Source organism: Rhinolophus hipposideros (genome assembly GCF_964194185.1).
Source record: "Rhinolophus hipposideros genome assembly, chromosome: 5".
In the NCBI taxonomy this organism is placed as follows: Eukaryota; Metazoa; Chordata; class Mammalia; order Chiroptera; family Rhinolophidae; genus Rhinolophus; species Rhinolophus hipposideros.
Window position 1 is genome coordinate 98,218,053 of NC_138051.1, and position 16,471 is coordinate 98,234,523.

The 16,471-nt window shown below is 42.0% G+C and overlaps 1 protein-coding gene across 5 annotated transcripts in view; it reads left to right on the top strand.

Moving 5' to 3' along the window:
* EML1 (EMAP like 1) overlaps positions 1-16,471 on the top strand; it is a 163,043-nt gene that overhangs the window by 124,937 nt on the left and 21,635 nt on the right. For 3 of the 5 annotated variants that reach the window (XM_081050117.1, XM_081050116.1, XM_081050120.1), the window contains 6 exons: positions 4,306-4,334; positions 5,524-5,580; positions 7,886-8,015; positions 12,746-12,895; positions 14,262-14,331; positions 16,069-16,179. In XM_081050117.1, coding sequence (XP_080906243.1) covers positions 4,306-4,334; positions 5,524-5,580; positions 7,886-8,015; positions 12,746-12,895; positions 14,262-14,331; positions 16,069-16,179 — 547 coding nt within the window. The remainder of the gene's footprint in view (positions 1-4,305; positions 4,335-5,523; positions 5,581-7,885; positions 8,016-12,745; positions 12,896-14,261; positions 14,332-16,068; positions 16,180-16,471) is intronic. The other 2 variants (XM_081050119.1, XM_081050118.1) reach the window with 1 other exon arrangement.

The following is a 16,471-nucleotide window of genomic DNA, read 5'->3' on the forward strand; positions in this document are numbered from 1 at the left end:
AAGAGCAGGTATGTCTGCTCAAACAGCATTTAGCCCGTCAGTTCCGTTCTAATCCTGGTTGCCCAGGGAGCCCTGTTACCCAGCCATGTAGTGGCTGAGCCCTCTTTCGGGAACTTGGGGCAAATTAGGTAACAAGTGAAAGTGCTGAGTGGGGGTCCCTCCAGGGAGAAGGACGGCAGTTACTGCTCAGTGAATCGCAGTCTGAACACGTTCTGCGCTGGATTCTCCTCCTTACAAACACCCCGTCTGCACTGTAGCAAGTGGGAGTTTTATCAGATGAAGAGGAAAACAGGCCCAATGCGATAGTCCCTGCACCCAAAGCCCACAATGAACGTTCTCTGGGATTTGCTGCTACGAGACGGAGAGGGCTGTGACTGCTTCATGGGTGTGAGGGTGGGAGCTTTTCCTTGGGCCAGCTGTCTGGTTTTGTCCTGCTCCTCCAGAGCCAGCCACTGGTCTGATGGAGACTCCCGGCTACCTGCGTCCTCTGTGAGACCCCGGGTCCTGCTTAGTGCTTAGGAGTCCTCAGGGCAGTCTTCTGAACCCACCGGCCCACGGGACTGTGAGCCCCGTTCTTCCAGCCAACCTCTTTCCTGCCAAAACACAGCAGTAAAATCCGCCCCGGATTGCAACACTGTTCATTTTGCATATATTGGCCTCAGCCTAGTGTCAGAATAGCCAAGAGATGAGGGTTTGCTTGCCAGAGGGGAAATCCTTGCTCTTTCCTCTGGCCTTACTTCTCTCCTGAGCTCCAGGGGAGGGAGGGGGGGCATCTCTATTGACGCCATACTCAGAGAAGGATGAATGACATCTCATCTGGTCCCAGTGCCTATTCACTCTGCCCACACAGAGCCACACCCTGGCTGTCGAGGCAATCTTAAGTCACCCACTTAATTTTTCCGTTTAGCTCACAACGTGGGTAATCAGAGACAAATTACATAACACCTCGAGAGGCCATCACCTCCTGTGCCAAGTGAGTTCACAGCCCAAGCACGTTTCAAATAGTGCTGGGTTTGAGGGCCCACTCTCAACTGCACTGACGGGGAGTTTGGGAAACGACGTATGTCCAGTGTACGGCTCCAGTTAGCTAAATGTGACCACAGGCCACACTGTCCTTAATTTTGGATCATTATCACACGGTCTGGGAGTTTGCCTTTCTCTCCACAGCTGGGAAGATTCATTGTCATGTTCCAGGGGTGTGTATTTATAAGACTTGCACACATGAGTGAAGTTTCCTCTCCCAGTTACTCTTCTTCCCTCTCAGGAAAGACGGTGCATTGGCAGGGATAATGGATTCTGAAGTCAATATAGTATTTTTTCTATAAAAATTGAACTTTCTAAAATAATGAAATATAGCAATAGTATGTTTTCTAAATACAATGCACCAAAACGTGAAGCAGACTTTAGAGTAAGTGTTAAAGAAGTGTGAGCACTTGAGAACTGCCTGGTACCTCTCTCAGTGATATTCAGGCGTCAGCACACATGCTGCTTTTTTCCGATCTCCTAGTGGCGACCATCCATTCTCCGTGGTACATTGCTTCAGGCTCACAAGTCCAGGGGCCTCCCTATATTTGGCGTCCACATTCCTCTACAGATTAAGAGGAACATGATCTGTAATTGCTCTTTTCATTCTCCAAAGAACGTTCTGGGTGGCTTATTTCTGTGTTCATGGCTTTCGCACCTTTCTACTTTTGTGATCAAAGTCAAGATGGAAAAAATAGTTTCCTGTCTTCTGATTGCCTACCTGGCTTCCTGTCATCACGCTTTGTAGTCTTCTGTTTAAGGTTTTGCTCTTGTGTCCTTGCCCTGCCTGTGAATCTAATAATATACAGTATAAAGTTTGGAGGGAAGGCTTATGCTTCCGCTTAGAAAAGCACAAAACTGTCGCTACCCCACAGCCATGAGAACAAGCTGGGGCATCTACAAAACCATAGGTATTTTAAGCCCACCGAAGTCACAGAGTAATGTGATGAACTAAAGTCCAAAAAGTGACAAGCCCGTCTTAGGAGGGACGGGCCCCACAGCTGTGGGAAGAGGGAGCCTTCGTGGCTGGAGTAAGAAGAGAGCAGCTGAAAGCTTATAATGAAAGACTGCGTGTGGACTGCAGGGTAGTTTAGAATTCCTGGGACTCCAGGCACAAGGGGCATCGTCACAAACCTACCCACCCCTTTTACACAGACTTCCAGTGAGCTGGTGACAGGTTGGGAGCAGGACGTGAGTGTGGAAAGACACCGTCCCTGAGGCACAGGCATGGCCTGCTGTCGTCTGAGGGCAGAGCAGGAGAACTGAGAGAGACCTCCACACGTGGGCCTGCATAGGTGCCAGGCTGTGGCCGCCAGCCCTGTAGGAAGGATGGGGAAAGCTGGGAGAGGCCCTGAGCTGTGGTGCAGAGTACAATCTGAGGTCCTGTTGGGAGGACAGAGGGGTCGCCCTCAGCTCTGGGCCTCACATCAGGTTCCAGGCAGCAGTGTGTCTGGCTGCGGAGAGAGGCAGGGCCACCTGCCCACACACAGACCCGCTGGGCCTGCTGTAGTCTGAGGAGGGGTAGCTGAGAGGAGTCCCACGGGTTCCAGACCTCACCTCATTCCAGCCAGCAGCCGTCTGCTGTCATGGGCTGCTGTCACGGGTGCCGGGCACAGCAGCAAACAAAGCCCAGACCTCCACCCTCCTGGTGCTCACCTCCTAATGGCGTGGCTAATGGTGCTCCAGAGAAAAATAAAGCCGATGGGGCTTGCGGAGGGTCGGGGAAGGTCGGGAGCAGGGCTGGCCGAACTGGCAGAATGGAACATCAGACGACGGCTCCCCCGAAGTGGCTCTGAGCACAGACCCCATGCAGGGGCCACGTGGTTGGCTGTGGCACTGCGTCCAGGAGGAGGGGAAGCTGGGGCAGAGCCTGACACGGGCTCCTGGCATGTGGGAGGGACAGCTGGGGCAGGTGGCTGGACTCAGTGACTGAGGGGAGAGCAAAGGGAGATGGAGCAGAAATGTAAAGGGGTCAGAAAGGTTGTTTAGGGCCTTATAGGCCAATGTAAGACTTAGGCTTGTCCACTAAAACATGATGTCATGCGGTCAGAGTACTGTTTTCAATGACCAAAGGTATAGAGTTCAGAAAACTAAGCCTGTAGCAGACCCAACTACTGAAAACACGTTGGAACAAAGTGCAGACACTTCTAAAGCATCAGTAAAGGTTTCCCCAGTGGACTGCATAAAATTCTCTGGAAATCAAGGATATTAAAATATTATTTATTATATTCTGGTGTTAAGGGTAATTTTACTGGTGGTGTTTCCCATTGTACTTTAAGTTTAAACTAAAGGAGAAAAGTCATATTAGGACTACATCTGCTCAGGTATGTTTTTTAAAATATGCACACACAAAATATCTATGAGCCTCTACAGGCCCCCTCAGGTACAGGTTTCATTTGCTAATATGTCTTGTTCTGTATCTTAAAGCGAGAGGTAATGGGGAAGCAGGGTGGTCCAGTGAAGACGCTATGGACGTTGGAGTCTCACAGACTTGGGTTGAAGAACTGGCTTTGAATTAGGCATGTTTCTTGCCCTGCCTGAGGAACCATTTCCTCGTCTGGCAGGTGTGGGGGGGTGATCATCTGTTCCCCAGGTGGCTGTCAGGGGCAGGCTGTGCTGTCCTGCGCAGGGGGACTCCTCACACAGGCTTGTCCAGTGGGAAGTTTGCCTCTGGGGACGACCTCAGTCCATCTGTGGCCCGACCTTGAAGGCTTTGGGCATTTGAGTTCCCAGGTGCAGTCATGGGGTGGTCTCAGCCTGGCCGGAACCCACAGTGGGGCCCCCACATCTCCAATAAGATGCCCCCACCCCCGGCTATTCCTTACTCTTGCCTCTTTTTCACCCTCCCCTCTCTCGGCTTGCTCACAGTGGCCACCCTGCTGGGAGATGACTCCAAAAGTCCTCACCCAAAACACCCTCTGTCAGGAATTTGCTAGGTTTTTTTTTTTTTTTTTAAATCAGTGCTGTCAGTCATCTGTCAGAGGAGCCTGGGGCAGAAAACAAACCTTTCACACATTTAGGTAGGGCTGTTCCCATCTTGACCAGCCAAATGGTTTCCTTCTCTGAACACTTACTTGCTCCCGGTGATGAACCCGGGGTTCTGGACATTTCTGTTCACACTTGTTTGTTTTTGCAGTCACATGGTTCTGTTTTTCTTGCTAACGCGTGTCATTCCTGCAGTACATGTGACAAACCACTGCAGCTAACGACTGTGGGGTCTCATGTGAATGAGATGAGCCCCCCAGCCTCCCTTTAAAATCAGATATTCTTTTCTCTCCACAGCAAACCCAAGGAGCCTGTCTTCAGTGCGGGTAAGTCTCATTTAATTTTGTGCAGGTGCCCCTCACTCACCTCCTCAGAACCTGCAGCACAAATAAGTAGCTGTTTCAGGGGCCAACTTTTGACACGTACAACTTTGGTGTCTGTGTGTTGGGGCTGACTGTCAGCCTGTCCCTGGGCGTCCCGCAGCCCAGGTCATGTAGAGACGGCCCCTAAAACCATCATAAAAACTAAACCCATTGCTGACCCCCTTGAAAGCTGATTTAAGATACCTCGATGAAGAGGCAGGGTGACATGCCACCACGCATCCATACTGTAGGGGGTTTCTGGGTTAAAAGACTTTTCTGTTGCCTCTGTTATTCCTTCCTTACTAACGAGGCTCCTGTCAGCAACACGTGTTTCTCTGAAAAGGAAAGTTTCTGATGCATCAAGCCATGACTTTGTCTAAAAGTAGCTTTTTTTTTCTCTTTCTGCCTTTGATTTCCTAAACTGCAAACTAATAGTTCATTATATACCTGTCCATATACCTTGTTTAACACATTTTATAATAAGGTAGGTGCTATTATTAGGATGTCAACCTTATTGAAAAGCACGTTTAAGATGCAAAAGAATTTATAAATATATAAATTAGTTAAGTCAATTAATTTAATTTAATTTGTAAAAGATTTTTATTAAAATGTAGCTAACATACACTATTATATTAGTTTCAGGAGTACATCATGGTTATTCAACAGTACCCAGCTGGCACTATACAGAGTTATTACTGTATGATTGGTTATATGCTCTATGCTAAACAAGTGATCACCATGAGAAGGCCAGCAACCATCTGACACCGTCCCACATTGTCACCACATTATTGACTATATTTCCTATGCTGTATATTATATCCCCATGACTTACTTGTTTTATAGTCAATTCATTTAATTTTAATTTTTCCAGATTTTCCCTTAAATTCAGAAGTGAAACATAAAAGTCAGAATTTCGTGTTTATCAGCATGTGCTTTAGTCTTTATTTCATTTTCAGGAAGCGTGAAATTACTCCCTGAAAGTGTAATCGCCATAAGCCTGCAGACTAGGTCTTGAGTGTACTTGTCAGAATCCCGGCAGTGTGTCCAGGTGTGTCTGCCAGGCGGCAGGTAGCCCCTCTGAGGGCCAGTGAGCACGCCCGCTCCTGGGGCGGGCAGGCAGGTCCCTGCAGTCCTTCACCGTCTCTTTATCTAGCACTTCTGTGTCTGTCTCCGAAATCTCAAGGGAAGCGCCGGGTGACACACTGCAAAGGTAGGCTGCCTTTCTGAAACCTCATAGCTCTCTGAGCAAAGCTGTTACCAGGCTACAGAAATCGTTTTCATACAGGTGAACAGAGTCTCTCCTGGTATGAAAATGTTTTGGTGATGCAAACCCCTTGGATTTAAGTTAAAAGCACTCCTGAGCCTTGACGTGGATGGGTTTGAATGAGTAGCTGTAATTTGGATCTTGATTGATTATTGGCTGATTGATTACAGGAACTTTTAAAAAGTCTGTATAAACCTTAAGAGAGCTATAGGACAACCCTTGGATGTCCACTGTTTGAAATGGTCCCTGCACCGCTGCTGGCCTCTCCCCATGGCACTCCTGGGTGTGGTAGCTGTGTGCTGTTATCCTAACACGCCTGAAAAAAACATTGCTTTCTCTTGCTGCGTTTTGATTCTAGATATAGGATGTCCGAGTTACCAGTACACGACAATTCCAAGACTAAATTCAGTGCTTTTTTTGCCTAGTCCAGTAATTTAGATTTGTGCAATAAATAAGCTGCCTCAGTCAGGAGGACTTTGTAACCAGCACGTAACTACAGTCTTCACAAGTAGGTATTTCTTGTATTCTGGAAGTGGCATTGTAGTCTCTTCATTCCTGATCTGCAGTCTGTGATTCCTCCCTGACACAGAGAATTGATGGAGTCACTTTTCTGTTAACTTTAAGCTCTGTCATGCCTGTACCTCTTTTTACTTCTGTCAGTCCACTGGGGGGGTACATTTAGGTTCTTTGGTTAGTTACACAGTCTGATGAGCTTGGATCTGGGTGAGGAATTAAGGAAGGAAAGAGGTCTCAGGAGAGGAGAAGAGCATGGATGGGGGCATAGAGCAAGGTAGATGTGTAGAGTCATGAAGAGACACGTCTGGCCAGAGAGGAGAATCCATGTGCGCTGCTTGTGGCAGGGCAGTTGGACCCTTGAATCCAGCAGGTAAGAGAGCAGGTGCAGGATTTGGGGTGGAGACTCAGTGAAATCCAGTTCGTACCTTAATGGGTTTGGCAGCAGAATATAAGATGACGTGGGGGACTGGTAAGAGCGCCTGCACTGACAGGGTCTCAGATGGGCAAGTCACAGTGGATCTGGGGAGGACGGAACCAAGTGCAAATATTTAACAGGAGGATCCATAGAACACAGGGCAGCCACTGGCGCACTGAGCAGGAGTGAACGCGTACTGGTTGTTATTTAAAAGTCCAACTTCATATGCAGAGGGAAGAGTATGTCACATGCATGCATTCAAGACCTGAAGTGCATGCACACGGTAACAAAACTGAGACGGCCTCTTGATTTTTAGGCAATGTTGCATGTGACACTGTTTGAAAATCCTTAGGAATAAGACTTCCAAAACTAACTTGTAAACGTGGTACCTAACGGTACTGTAATGATTTCATGACGCTCCCTCACCAGTTTCCTCTCTGTGGATGATTTTTCCGTTGAGTGATGTACAGATATCCTGGTTACAATGGTCCCATTTAAGTGCCACTAAGGCCCGATCCTTTGATCTCCAGCAGCCGCAGAATGCAGCGAGTTCTGAGTCAGAACCAAATTCATGAGAAGCTCACAAGACATTTTCTTTGGTCTTATTATGTCCTAAAAATGCTAGCCAGAAAACCCTCAATTGTTCCCTTTTAAAAGTCCAGGAGTCGCTCCATGTTGATATGTGATTGAGTTTTACTTTTGTCCCCACAGTTTATTAAAACATCAAAAGTTATTTTATTAGCAAAATGTTTGCTCTAGAAAGTTTTATCTCCCAGTTCCTGTCTCTAACGGATCTTTTCCATTTCTTGCTTTTCTTTGAGCATTTTCCTTTTTGCATGCATCCCAGCATGTACTTCTGCTGATTCGGGGTTCTTTACACTTGAAAGAATTGTCCGTTGTAAAAGACACATAAAGATACATTTTTACATTTGGATATAACAAGCCACTTTAAATATTGAAGGATACGTTATGAATTTTGATATCGAAATTGTATAGACATTGAAGTCAATAAAAGTTTTCAGTGGATTTCTTGCGTTTGTTGTAATTTGGGGGGGCTGGCATTTCCCCCCCTCCTGATGATAATGAAAATATAAGCACTAAAATCTCTCATGGAAAAATGGAATCTAGTTCTTTCCTGCTTCTTAAAATTTCTTACAATTTCTTACAATAAGTCCATGGACTTAAGTAAGCAGAATATCAAAAGTAAACAAGATGAGGGTAAAGATTTCACTTTTACAGTGAAAGGCTAGAGAAGGCTTAGCACAGCTTTAAGGCACTGGGCACTGAGATATCTTTCTGACATCTCTGTTCTTTTTGTAGAAGAAGGATATGTAAAAATGTTTCTTCGTGGACGCCCTGTCACCATGTACCTGCCCAAAGATCAAGTGGATTCCTACAACTTGGAAGCGAAGATGGAACTGCCAACCAAGAGACTCAAGCTGGAATGGGTGTATCCTTTTATTCATCGACCAGGTCTTACACCTGATCAGTTGAAGTTACCAGTTGATGAATGCTTTTGGCTTGAAGTTTAACTGTTAGAAATTCATAAAACTTAAGTGCTCTTAAGCTTCTAAAAGAGCAAAATATTCTACTTACACTTAAAAAATTAATTTAACAAAATCGGCCACATGTCAGAGCCCAGTAGTATCCTCGCGAGGGAGCTCCACAAGAGCTACTGATTATGGGGACAGTGACGTGTCATTCCGTATCCGTGGTTCTTGCTCAAATACATATACTGTCTTTTCCTGAAAAGAAAATACCAAAATGTCAGTATGATTATCTGACTGATTTTTTGGTGTGTTCTTTTTGTTTGTTTGTTTGTTTTTGAGAGTCATGGGAAGATGTATCACTAGTATCCAGCCTGGATTTTAACTTTTATGGTAAAATAAAGTTAGTGAAAAACTTATGGAAAAGAAAGTTCAGCGAAAATAATCACACATGGGTAAAATTTAGGATTCTCATGAAAATAAAAATGCTGATTATTTTTCATAGTAACTGTCATGTACTTAGTCAACTCTTCGGGGACCAATGGAAAAGCCAGGAGCTTTACATGTTTACAAGGAAACAACAGTGAAAATGAAGAAAATACTAAATTTATGAATGAGGAAGTGAGATTATCAGAGGTAGACACTACACTGTGCTGGCAAAAAGTTTCTAAACCTGAAGGAAGAAAGAGCCATCCCGTGGAAGGAAGCACTCACATTCCTCCTCAAACCAAATAGGGACCCGGCCAGCCATGGGGGCCCGATTTCCACATTAACACTGACTAACTGAAGAAGTACCATAAGAGTATGAATACCCAAGTATTAAAGGGAAGAGCACAATTAATGGCATCAACAAAATCGACATGGATCATAGATATAATATCACTTAAAAATATAATATGAAGAAACTTCCCACTCCCCAAATCTACGCCACAAAATCTGAGTCAGCCATATGACTAACGGTCTTGAAATAAAGCTTCTGGAATATAGTATGGGATGTGGCAAGTGAATGAGTGTCTGAGAAGAAAACACTGAAAGACAAGAAAATAGAGCCTGTGAAAAACGGTGAATGAAGTGTTGATTTTTAATTTAATTTAATTGTTTAACTTTTTGTTTACTTTTGCTTCACTTTACTATTTTCTTATTTTTTTATTTTATTTTATTTATTTTTTAAAGTTGTTCCATTATAGCTCCAAAAAATGTTTTTGAAGCTGAAAACATTATTTTAATTTTTTAAAGATTTTAATTAAAATATAGCTAACATACAATATTATATTAGTTTCAGGTGTATATCATAGTTATTCAACATTTATATACCTAATGGTCATCATAGGTCCAGCAACCATCTGTCACCATACCACACTATCACAATATCATTGACCATATTTCCTGTGCTGTGCATTATATCCCCATGACTTACATTTTTTAAAATTTATTTCTAACGTTAGAGGACGCCCACAGAGGCCACCTTCCAGTCCATGCAGATTCTAAGACAAAGAGCAAAAGCCCTTTCTCTACCCTCAAGCAAATATTTATTGAGTACCAGTTTAATGTGATGCTCTGAACACAAATTATAAGAAGTTCATTTAAATTGAAACTGTTGTAATTTCAGTTAGAAGAATTACTAGTATATTTGAAATTATGGAATCATATTCTTTGGCAGTTTTTTAGAATTATCTTCAGTACCTTAATTTCTCCCCCCAAATACATACTTTTTTTATGTTTTCAGATTCAGATGTCGTAGCATTTACTTGCGGCTATTTGGGAATCTATTTTGGCACATGTAATTGAAGTGATCCAGTTCTTCTTTAAGTCAGTAATGGTTAAATTGATTCGATCAGATCTGGACAGTATTATTCAAAACACATTTGTTTAGCCTACTCCCTATTCATATTTTAGAAGATATGAAACAGTGGCGTTTGTTCCAAATAAATGGTATTTTTTGCCAGGTTATTTTTTCACATCCAAGTTCGTATGATATTTTGCTCTCAAAATAGTTTTCAAGGTTCTGAAGTGTATACATGCCAAGATAGTAACAGAAGTAATTATCCTAAGGAGCTGGGAAGGGTTGGGGCAAGGAAGACCTAATTTTTTTTTTGTAAGTTCTAATATATTTGTTATGGCATAAAGTATTATTTTATACATTAACTTAACTCAATTTTACAGTAAAAACATTCTATGTATAATTGTAAAGACCTAAATTTTTTACCTTTGTGTGTGTGTGTGTGTGTGTGTGTGTGTGTGTGTGGTTTGCACCTTTTACAAGTACTTTTCTAATGTAAAAGATTTAGCTCTAAGATTATAGTAAAAAATAAACTTATAATTGACTTTGCTGAGGTACGTAAAAGTCAATTGTCAGTATCTTAAAATTTCTTTTTAAATGCTCTAAAACACAAGGAACTTCACAGCTCAAAGTTTTTTCTTGGAATAGGATTGATTACCTCACACCACTTAATATTTGGAATAATAGTAACAACATTTTCACATATATTAATATTTAGTTTTCCAAACAAGCTACCAAAGCCACAAACTACAATCAGGAATCAATTGATTTCCCAATCAGGATTCTAGAAGCAGGCTGAATCTCTTATTAGTCCGCAGAGTAATGGCCACTTCGGTTCCCAATTGTAGCTTCGTGTTTCAAGGTGACAACGTGGAGAGTTAAAAGACGACAGATTCACTTGGCTCTGCTGTTCCTTCTGATTCTAGTTTCCAGAGCCAAGCCCTCGCCTTGGAAAGATCAGAGATTCAAGAGGGAAAGTGAGCATACAAGGGACTCGTGTGATAGTTCAGTAGATTTGAGCAAGTCGTGTGATAACGTTACCCAGGAAAGGCAGCAGAAAGGAAAGAGAAACAAAAGTTGGTGTGAAACATTCCAGCATTCCTGGGAATTAGTGTCAAACTGCAGCTTCAGGTGAGTTTAATTCTGGAGTCAGGGTGGTAGGTTTAGCAGAATGTTTTGGTTGTTAGCCTTTCAGAACACCAGCTTAGCAAAATTTAAAGGCAGAGTTGGTGTGAAGAAAGACATCCACGTAAAATTCTAACAGTTCAACAAAGAAATTTGTCCCCTGGCTGTTGCTTCCCAGATGATGGACTGTGATTGGTAGACTGAAAAGAGTTCATCTCCCAGTGACTTTACGAATGCTGATCAGTTCCCTTTAGTAGATAAAACAATAAGTTATCATTTTTGATCAAGCTGAAAAATTCATCCTTCCAAATATAATACTGTCTAAAAAAAAACCCAACTATATCTTTATACTGTTAAAAAAGTATGTATTATATTTGGCCATGTATAATATGCACTTATTTGCCCAAATTTGTGAGGGAAAAATAAGGATGTGCATTATACATGGGTAGGACTAATTCCATACGTATATAAATGTTTTTAATTCTTTTATTTATACTTATGAGTTAAAAGTGTAACTCTAGAAATCAATAATTATATCCGTACCCAAAATAACACCCTGGAATACAATAATTGGTTTTGTTGAACTTATGACGAACTTGCAATGATGAAGAGTTCTTGGTCTTCTATGATCGGTAAATATCATAAATTTGTTACCTGTACATCAAATTTCTTGTACTTTGTATCTGTTCTTGTGTTTTGTAATTATTTGTGTTGCATAGAATTTTTTATACTATGTTAAAAAATAAAAGCTAGGGCCGGCCCGGTGGCTCAGGCGGTTGGAGCTCCGTGCTCCTAACTCCGAAGGCTGCCAGTTCGATTTCCACATGGGCCAGTGGGCTCTCAACCACAAGGTTGCCAGTTCGACTCCTCGAGTCCCGCAAGGGATGGTGGGCTCCGCCCCCTGCAACGAAGATTGAACATGGCACCTTGAACTGAGCTGCCTCCCCAATGGCTCAGTTGGTTGGAGCACGGGCTGTCAACCACAAGGTTGCCAGTTTGATTCCTCGAGTCCCGCAAGGGATGGTGGGCAGCGCCCCCTGCAACTAAGATTGAACAACGCACCTTGAGCTGAGCTGCCGCTGAGCTCCCGGATGGCTCAGTTTGTTGGAATGTGTCCTTCCTCTCAACCACAAGGTTGCCGGTTCGATTCGACTCCCGCAAGGGATGGTGGGCTGAGCCCCCTGCAACTAGAAAACGGCAACTGGACCTGGAGCTGAGCTGCGCCCTCCACAACTAAGACTGAAAGGACAACTTGAAGCTGAATGGCACCTTCCACAACTAAGATCGAAAGGATAACAACTTGACTTGGAAAAAAGGCCTGGAAATACACACTGTTACCCAATAAAGTCCTGTTCCCCTTCCCCAATAAAATCTTTAAAATAAATAAATGCTAAAATTCCTTTAAAATACAAAAAACAAGTACCTAAATGTAAACAAATAAAAATTTGATTTAAAAAGTTAAAATGAAAGATTTTTTTCCCCTGAACGTTTGGTCCAAAAACATGGGTGCACATTATACATGGCAAAATACTCACATTAAGTCAATGACCAATATTTATAAGTATATATTCACATTAAGTCAATGACCAATTCAACTGTATTGCTGGCCTATATGGGAGGGGAGGGTCAGATATATTTGGCAGAGTATTTACAATTTAATGTTATTTAAATTTTTAAAATTATGGCAATAGTCACATAGAATTTTATTGCCTATGCCTGTTTAATAAAGCTGATGCTTTGTCAGGTGTTAAAAGGAAAAAAAAATGTTTTACCTTGACATACACGAAGCTATGGCTACAGGGGCCGCGACTGTCGGAATAACCTGTATCTGCTTCCGACGGGTGAGACGGTGTATTTCATCGCGTCAGTGGTCGTGTTGTACAACGTGGAGGAACAGCTTCAGAGGCATTACACCGGCCATAATGATGACGTGAAGTGGTAAGTCCTCCTAAACTGGGGCACCTGTGACACTTGTGACACAGTCTTAGCAGAAAAGAGGTCAGTGCTGAGTTCGTCTGAAACTACGTGAAATACTTCCATTTTTATCAACATGCTGTCTTCCAGCAAGCATCGGTGCTGCCATTGTTCAGAGAAGATTTCAATCACATCAGATTTTAAACATTAACCTTATGCTATTTTCCATTAAATGTCTACACCTGAGAAGAGGTAACAGGAACAGATTACTGTTAGATAAATACACATAGTGGAACAGAGCCATCATCATCTTTTTTTTTTTTTTTAGTGTTAAATTACCTTTATAAGTTCTTCAAAATTAGTAGTAAGCCATTTGTTCCACCCTCCAGTGGATTAAAAGTGTATTTCAGTTTCTGGTATTGAAATAAAGAGAAGAAAAGGGATCTGAGAAAATAGGATCTTTGAGAAAAGCTCTTCATGACTGTATCGTCTACTACCCTATTTCCCCGAAAAAAAGACCTAGCTGGACAATCAGCTCGAATGCGTCTTTTGGAGCAAACATTAATATAAGACCCGGTCTTATTTTACTATAAAACCGGGTCTTGTATAAGATCGGGTCTTATAGTAAAATAAGACCAGGTCTTATATTAATGTTTCCTCTAAAAGACGCGTTAGATCTGATTGTTGGCTAGGTCTTATTTTCGGGGAAACACGGTAGCTACCTGGCTCTCTAAGACACCTTTTTAGTTTTCTATCCTTATGACACTTAATCTTAACCAACCATGTTACCTAGACCAATGGCTCTAATAGACCCCTGATTGGAGGCCGCCTTCCTACATCTCATGCTAACAGCTTCTAATTTGGGTCTTTATTTTTTAATAAAAATAAAAATGTTTTCCCTCATGTTTATGTCTGAATTATTTCTCATAATTCATTTATAGCTCTTGGTGGGGTTTTATGTATCTCGGAAGGATGGGTGGATGAAACAGTGGATTTATGTATTTTTATTTGTCCTAGGTCCCTGGTCGATTATAAAAGTCCTGTTGGAGAAAGATGTTATCTTTGCTGTTTGCAATACTCAAAATGACTTCTCAGTAAAGCTTGCAAACTAATTAAGTGGTTCTGAGATTGAAATGGTACTTTGCAAGTAAAGAATACTTTTTCCTTCAGTTTGACATATCTCTGGAGGTGAAGGAATTGAGATGAAATGAAACAGGCACTAATTGTCTGAGGTCATTGGGGTGCTCAGAGAATTCGTCGTCAGTCTGTAAGAAGTTGGGCATTATGTATTTCTTATATTTAAATTTTCAACTAGATTATATTTGATCAAGGGAAAAGTAAAGCTTACTTTTACAGAGTAGGTATTTTATAAATATCCTTTTTTTTTTAGCCTAGCAGTTCATCCTGATAAGATCACTATAGCAACAGGACAAGTTGCGGGCACATCTAAGGATGGAAAAGTGAGTTACATTCTCTTTTCATATTTTTGTAATGAACTGGTAACACAACAGAACATGTTGCTGATGAATAAGCCTGCTTAGGTATAAAGTATTTGAATACCTCTTAATCCCTCGTTAGAATTTTTTATTGCAAATTAAAATCTTTCCAGTGACTTATAAAAACCCTTTGAGTTCACCTTAATTTCAACCAATTTATAAATAGCATTGTTCTTGCCTAACATTTCATTAATTCTTAGGATATTTACATACACATATGATAAACATTAAAATAGTAAGTACACATTTAATACGTCAAGTTAAAATCATAAGAAATCATCATTCGATATGGGCATTTTGCCTCTTCAGTGAATTTCAGGCAACCTCTGTGTGAATCCCTGTTTATGACTTCAACCCACGGAGTTTGTGTCTGTGTGTGATCCACAAAATCTGCGGGCGTTTTAGCACAAATCCTGTGAGCCCTTCAGCAAGACTTTAATTTGTATTTTAAAGAATCAGAAGGGGAACTAGTGGAATTTAACAAATAGGGAACAATTCAAAACTGGCTTCCAGTTACCTATTTAGAACAGACTGTGGTCCTTGTCATGTCTTATCCAAAACTCCTTGCAGCTTTTTGGATATCTACCTTTATAGCTTATTATTGCACAAAGTATGATCTGAAACTAATTACATGAAATACTTCCATTTTTATCAACATGTTTTCTTCCAGGAAACGTGAATGCTACCATTTTTCAGAAAATACTTCAATAACATCAAATTTTAAATATTAACCTTATGCTATTTTCCATTAAAATTCTTCACCTGGGAAGAGGTAACAGGAACAGTGGAAATCAGAGTACTGTTATGTAAATACGCATAGGGGAACAGAGTCGTCATCTTTTGTGTGTGTGTGTGTGTGTGTGTGTGTGTGTTAAATGACCTTTAAAAGTTCTTCGAAATTAGTAGTAAGCCATTTTTCCTCCCTCTAGTGGATTAGAAGTGTAATTCAGTTTCTGGCATTGAAATTAATTAGAACTTTAGAGCCAGAGAAAATGTGATCACCATCTGAGCCATCCCTTTCAAGTTACATACAGAGAAATCCAGAGAGGCCGAGGGGCTGTGTACAGACGCCCAGCTACTTAGACAAGTTCAAACTACAGCCTCACCCGCCTGCACCTAACCCACTCTGTCCACTAGGTACAATGTTAGGCCTTTTGATAAATCTGCTGTTGGTTCTGGAATCCTTTCTTCTATCGAGGAAGAGAAAAATTAGTATTAAACCACGTTGGAACACAATTGAGAGGATTTTGAACTAAGTCAGAACAATTCGAAATTTTACCTTTGTATAATTGATAGCCCGGTGGGGCCCAGGGAGCCCTTAAAACTCTTTGGTGGTGCTCCAGTCTTGATGAATCCACACACATTTTATAATAACCTTATATGAGATTCCATTTTCATTCTCATTTTTCCTTTTTAAAATTCAGACACATCCAGATGTACAAATTAAAATATTCCTGTGGTTATCAAGAATTGGCTATTCAAAATTTAAGATGTGGTAGACCTCTCCTAAGGTTAAATCGGTCACAGTGGCCATGTCCTCCTGAAGCCTTGGGAATCTTTCATTTATGTTAAAAGACAGAGTTCTCAAATGCAGAAAAAGACCTTTTGTTTTGACAAAACTGAAATAATCTTGTAGCGTCAAGGTAAAGATAAATTTGTATAACCGTCACAGTTGGGGACCCTGCGTTTTTTCCTAAACAGCAACTGCCCCCCCATGTACGCATCTGGGATTCCGTGACATTGAATACACTGCATGTCATCGGAACTGGGTTTTTTGACCGAGCCGTCACCTGCATTGCATTCTCCAAATCTGTAAGTATGAGCCCTGCAGATCCTGCAGCCTTTATCCCTAGGAAGGAGACAGTCAGCTCAAGGCTGAAGAGGGAGACAGTTAACACCCTGGGTGACCACCCACCCAGTGAGTGTGCAGATCGGACTCTGAAACCTTCCTGCTTCCCAGGTCCCCTCATTCAGAGGTCACACCCCTCCCATCAGACGTTTCCAGCCACATGCGTGTGGTGATGGAAAGAGACCCTGCAGCCACACTCTTCAGGTTCCTGAGGCAGTTTTGCCTGCTCTGGCCTTGAATTTCAGCTGTCCCTCC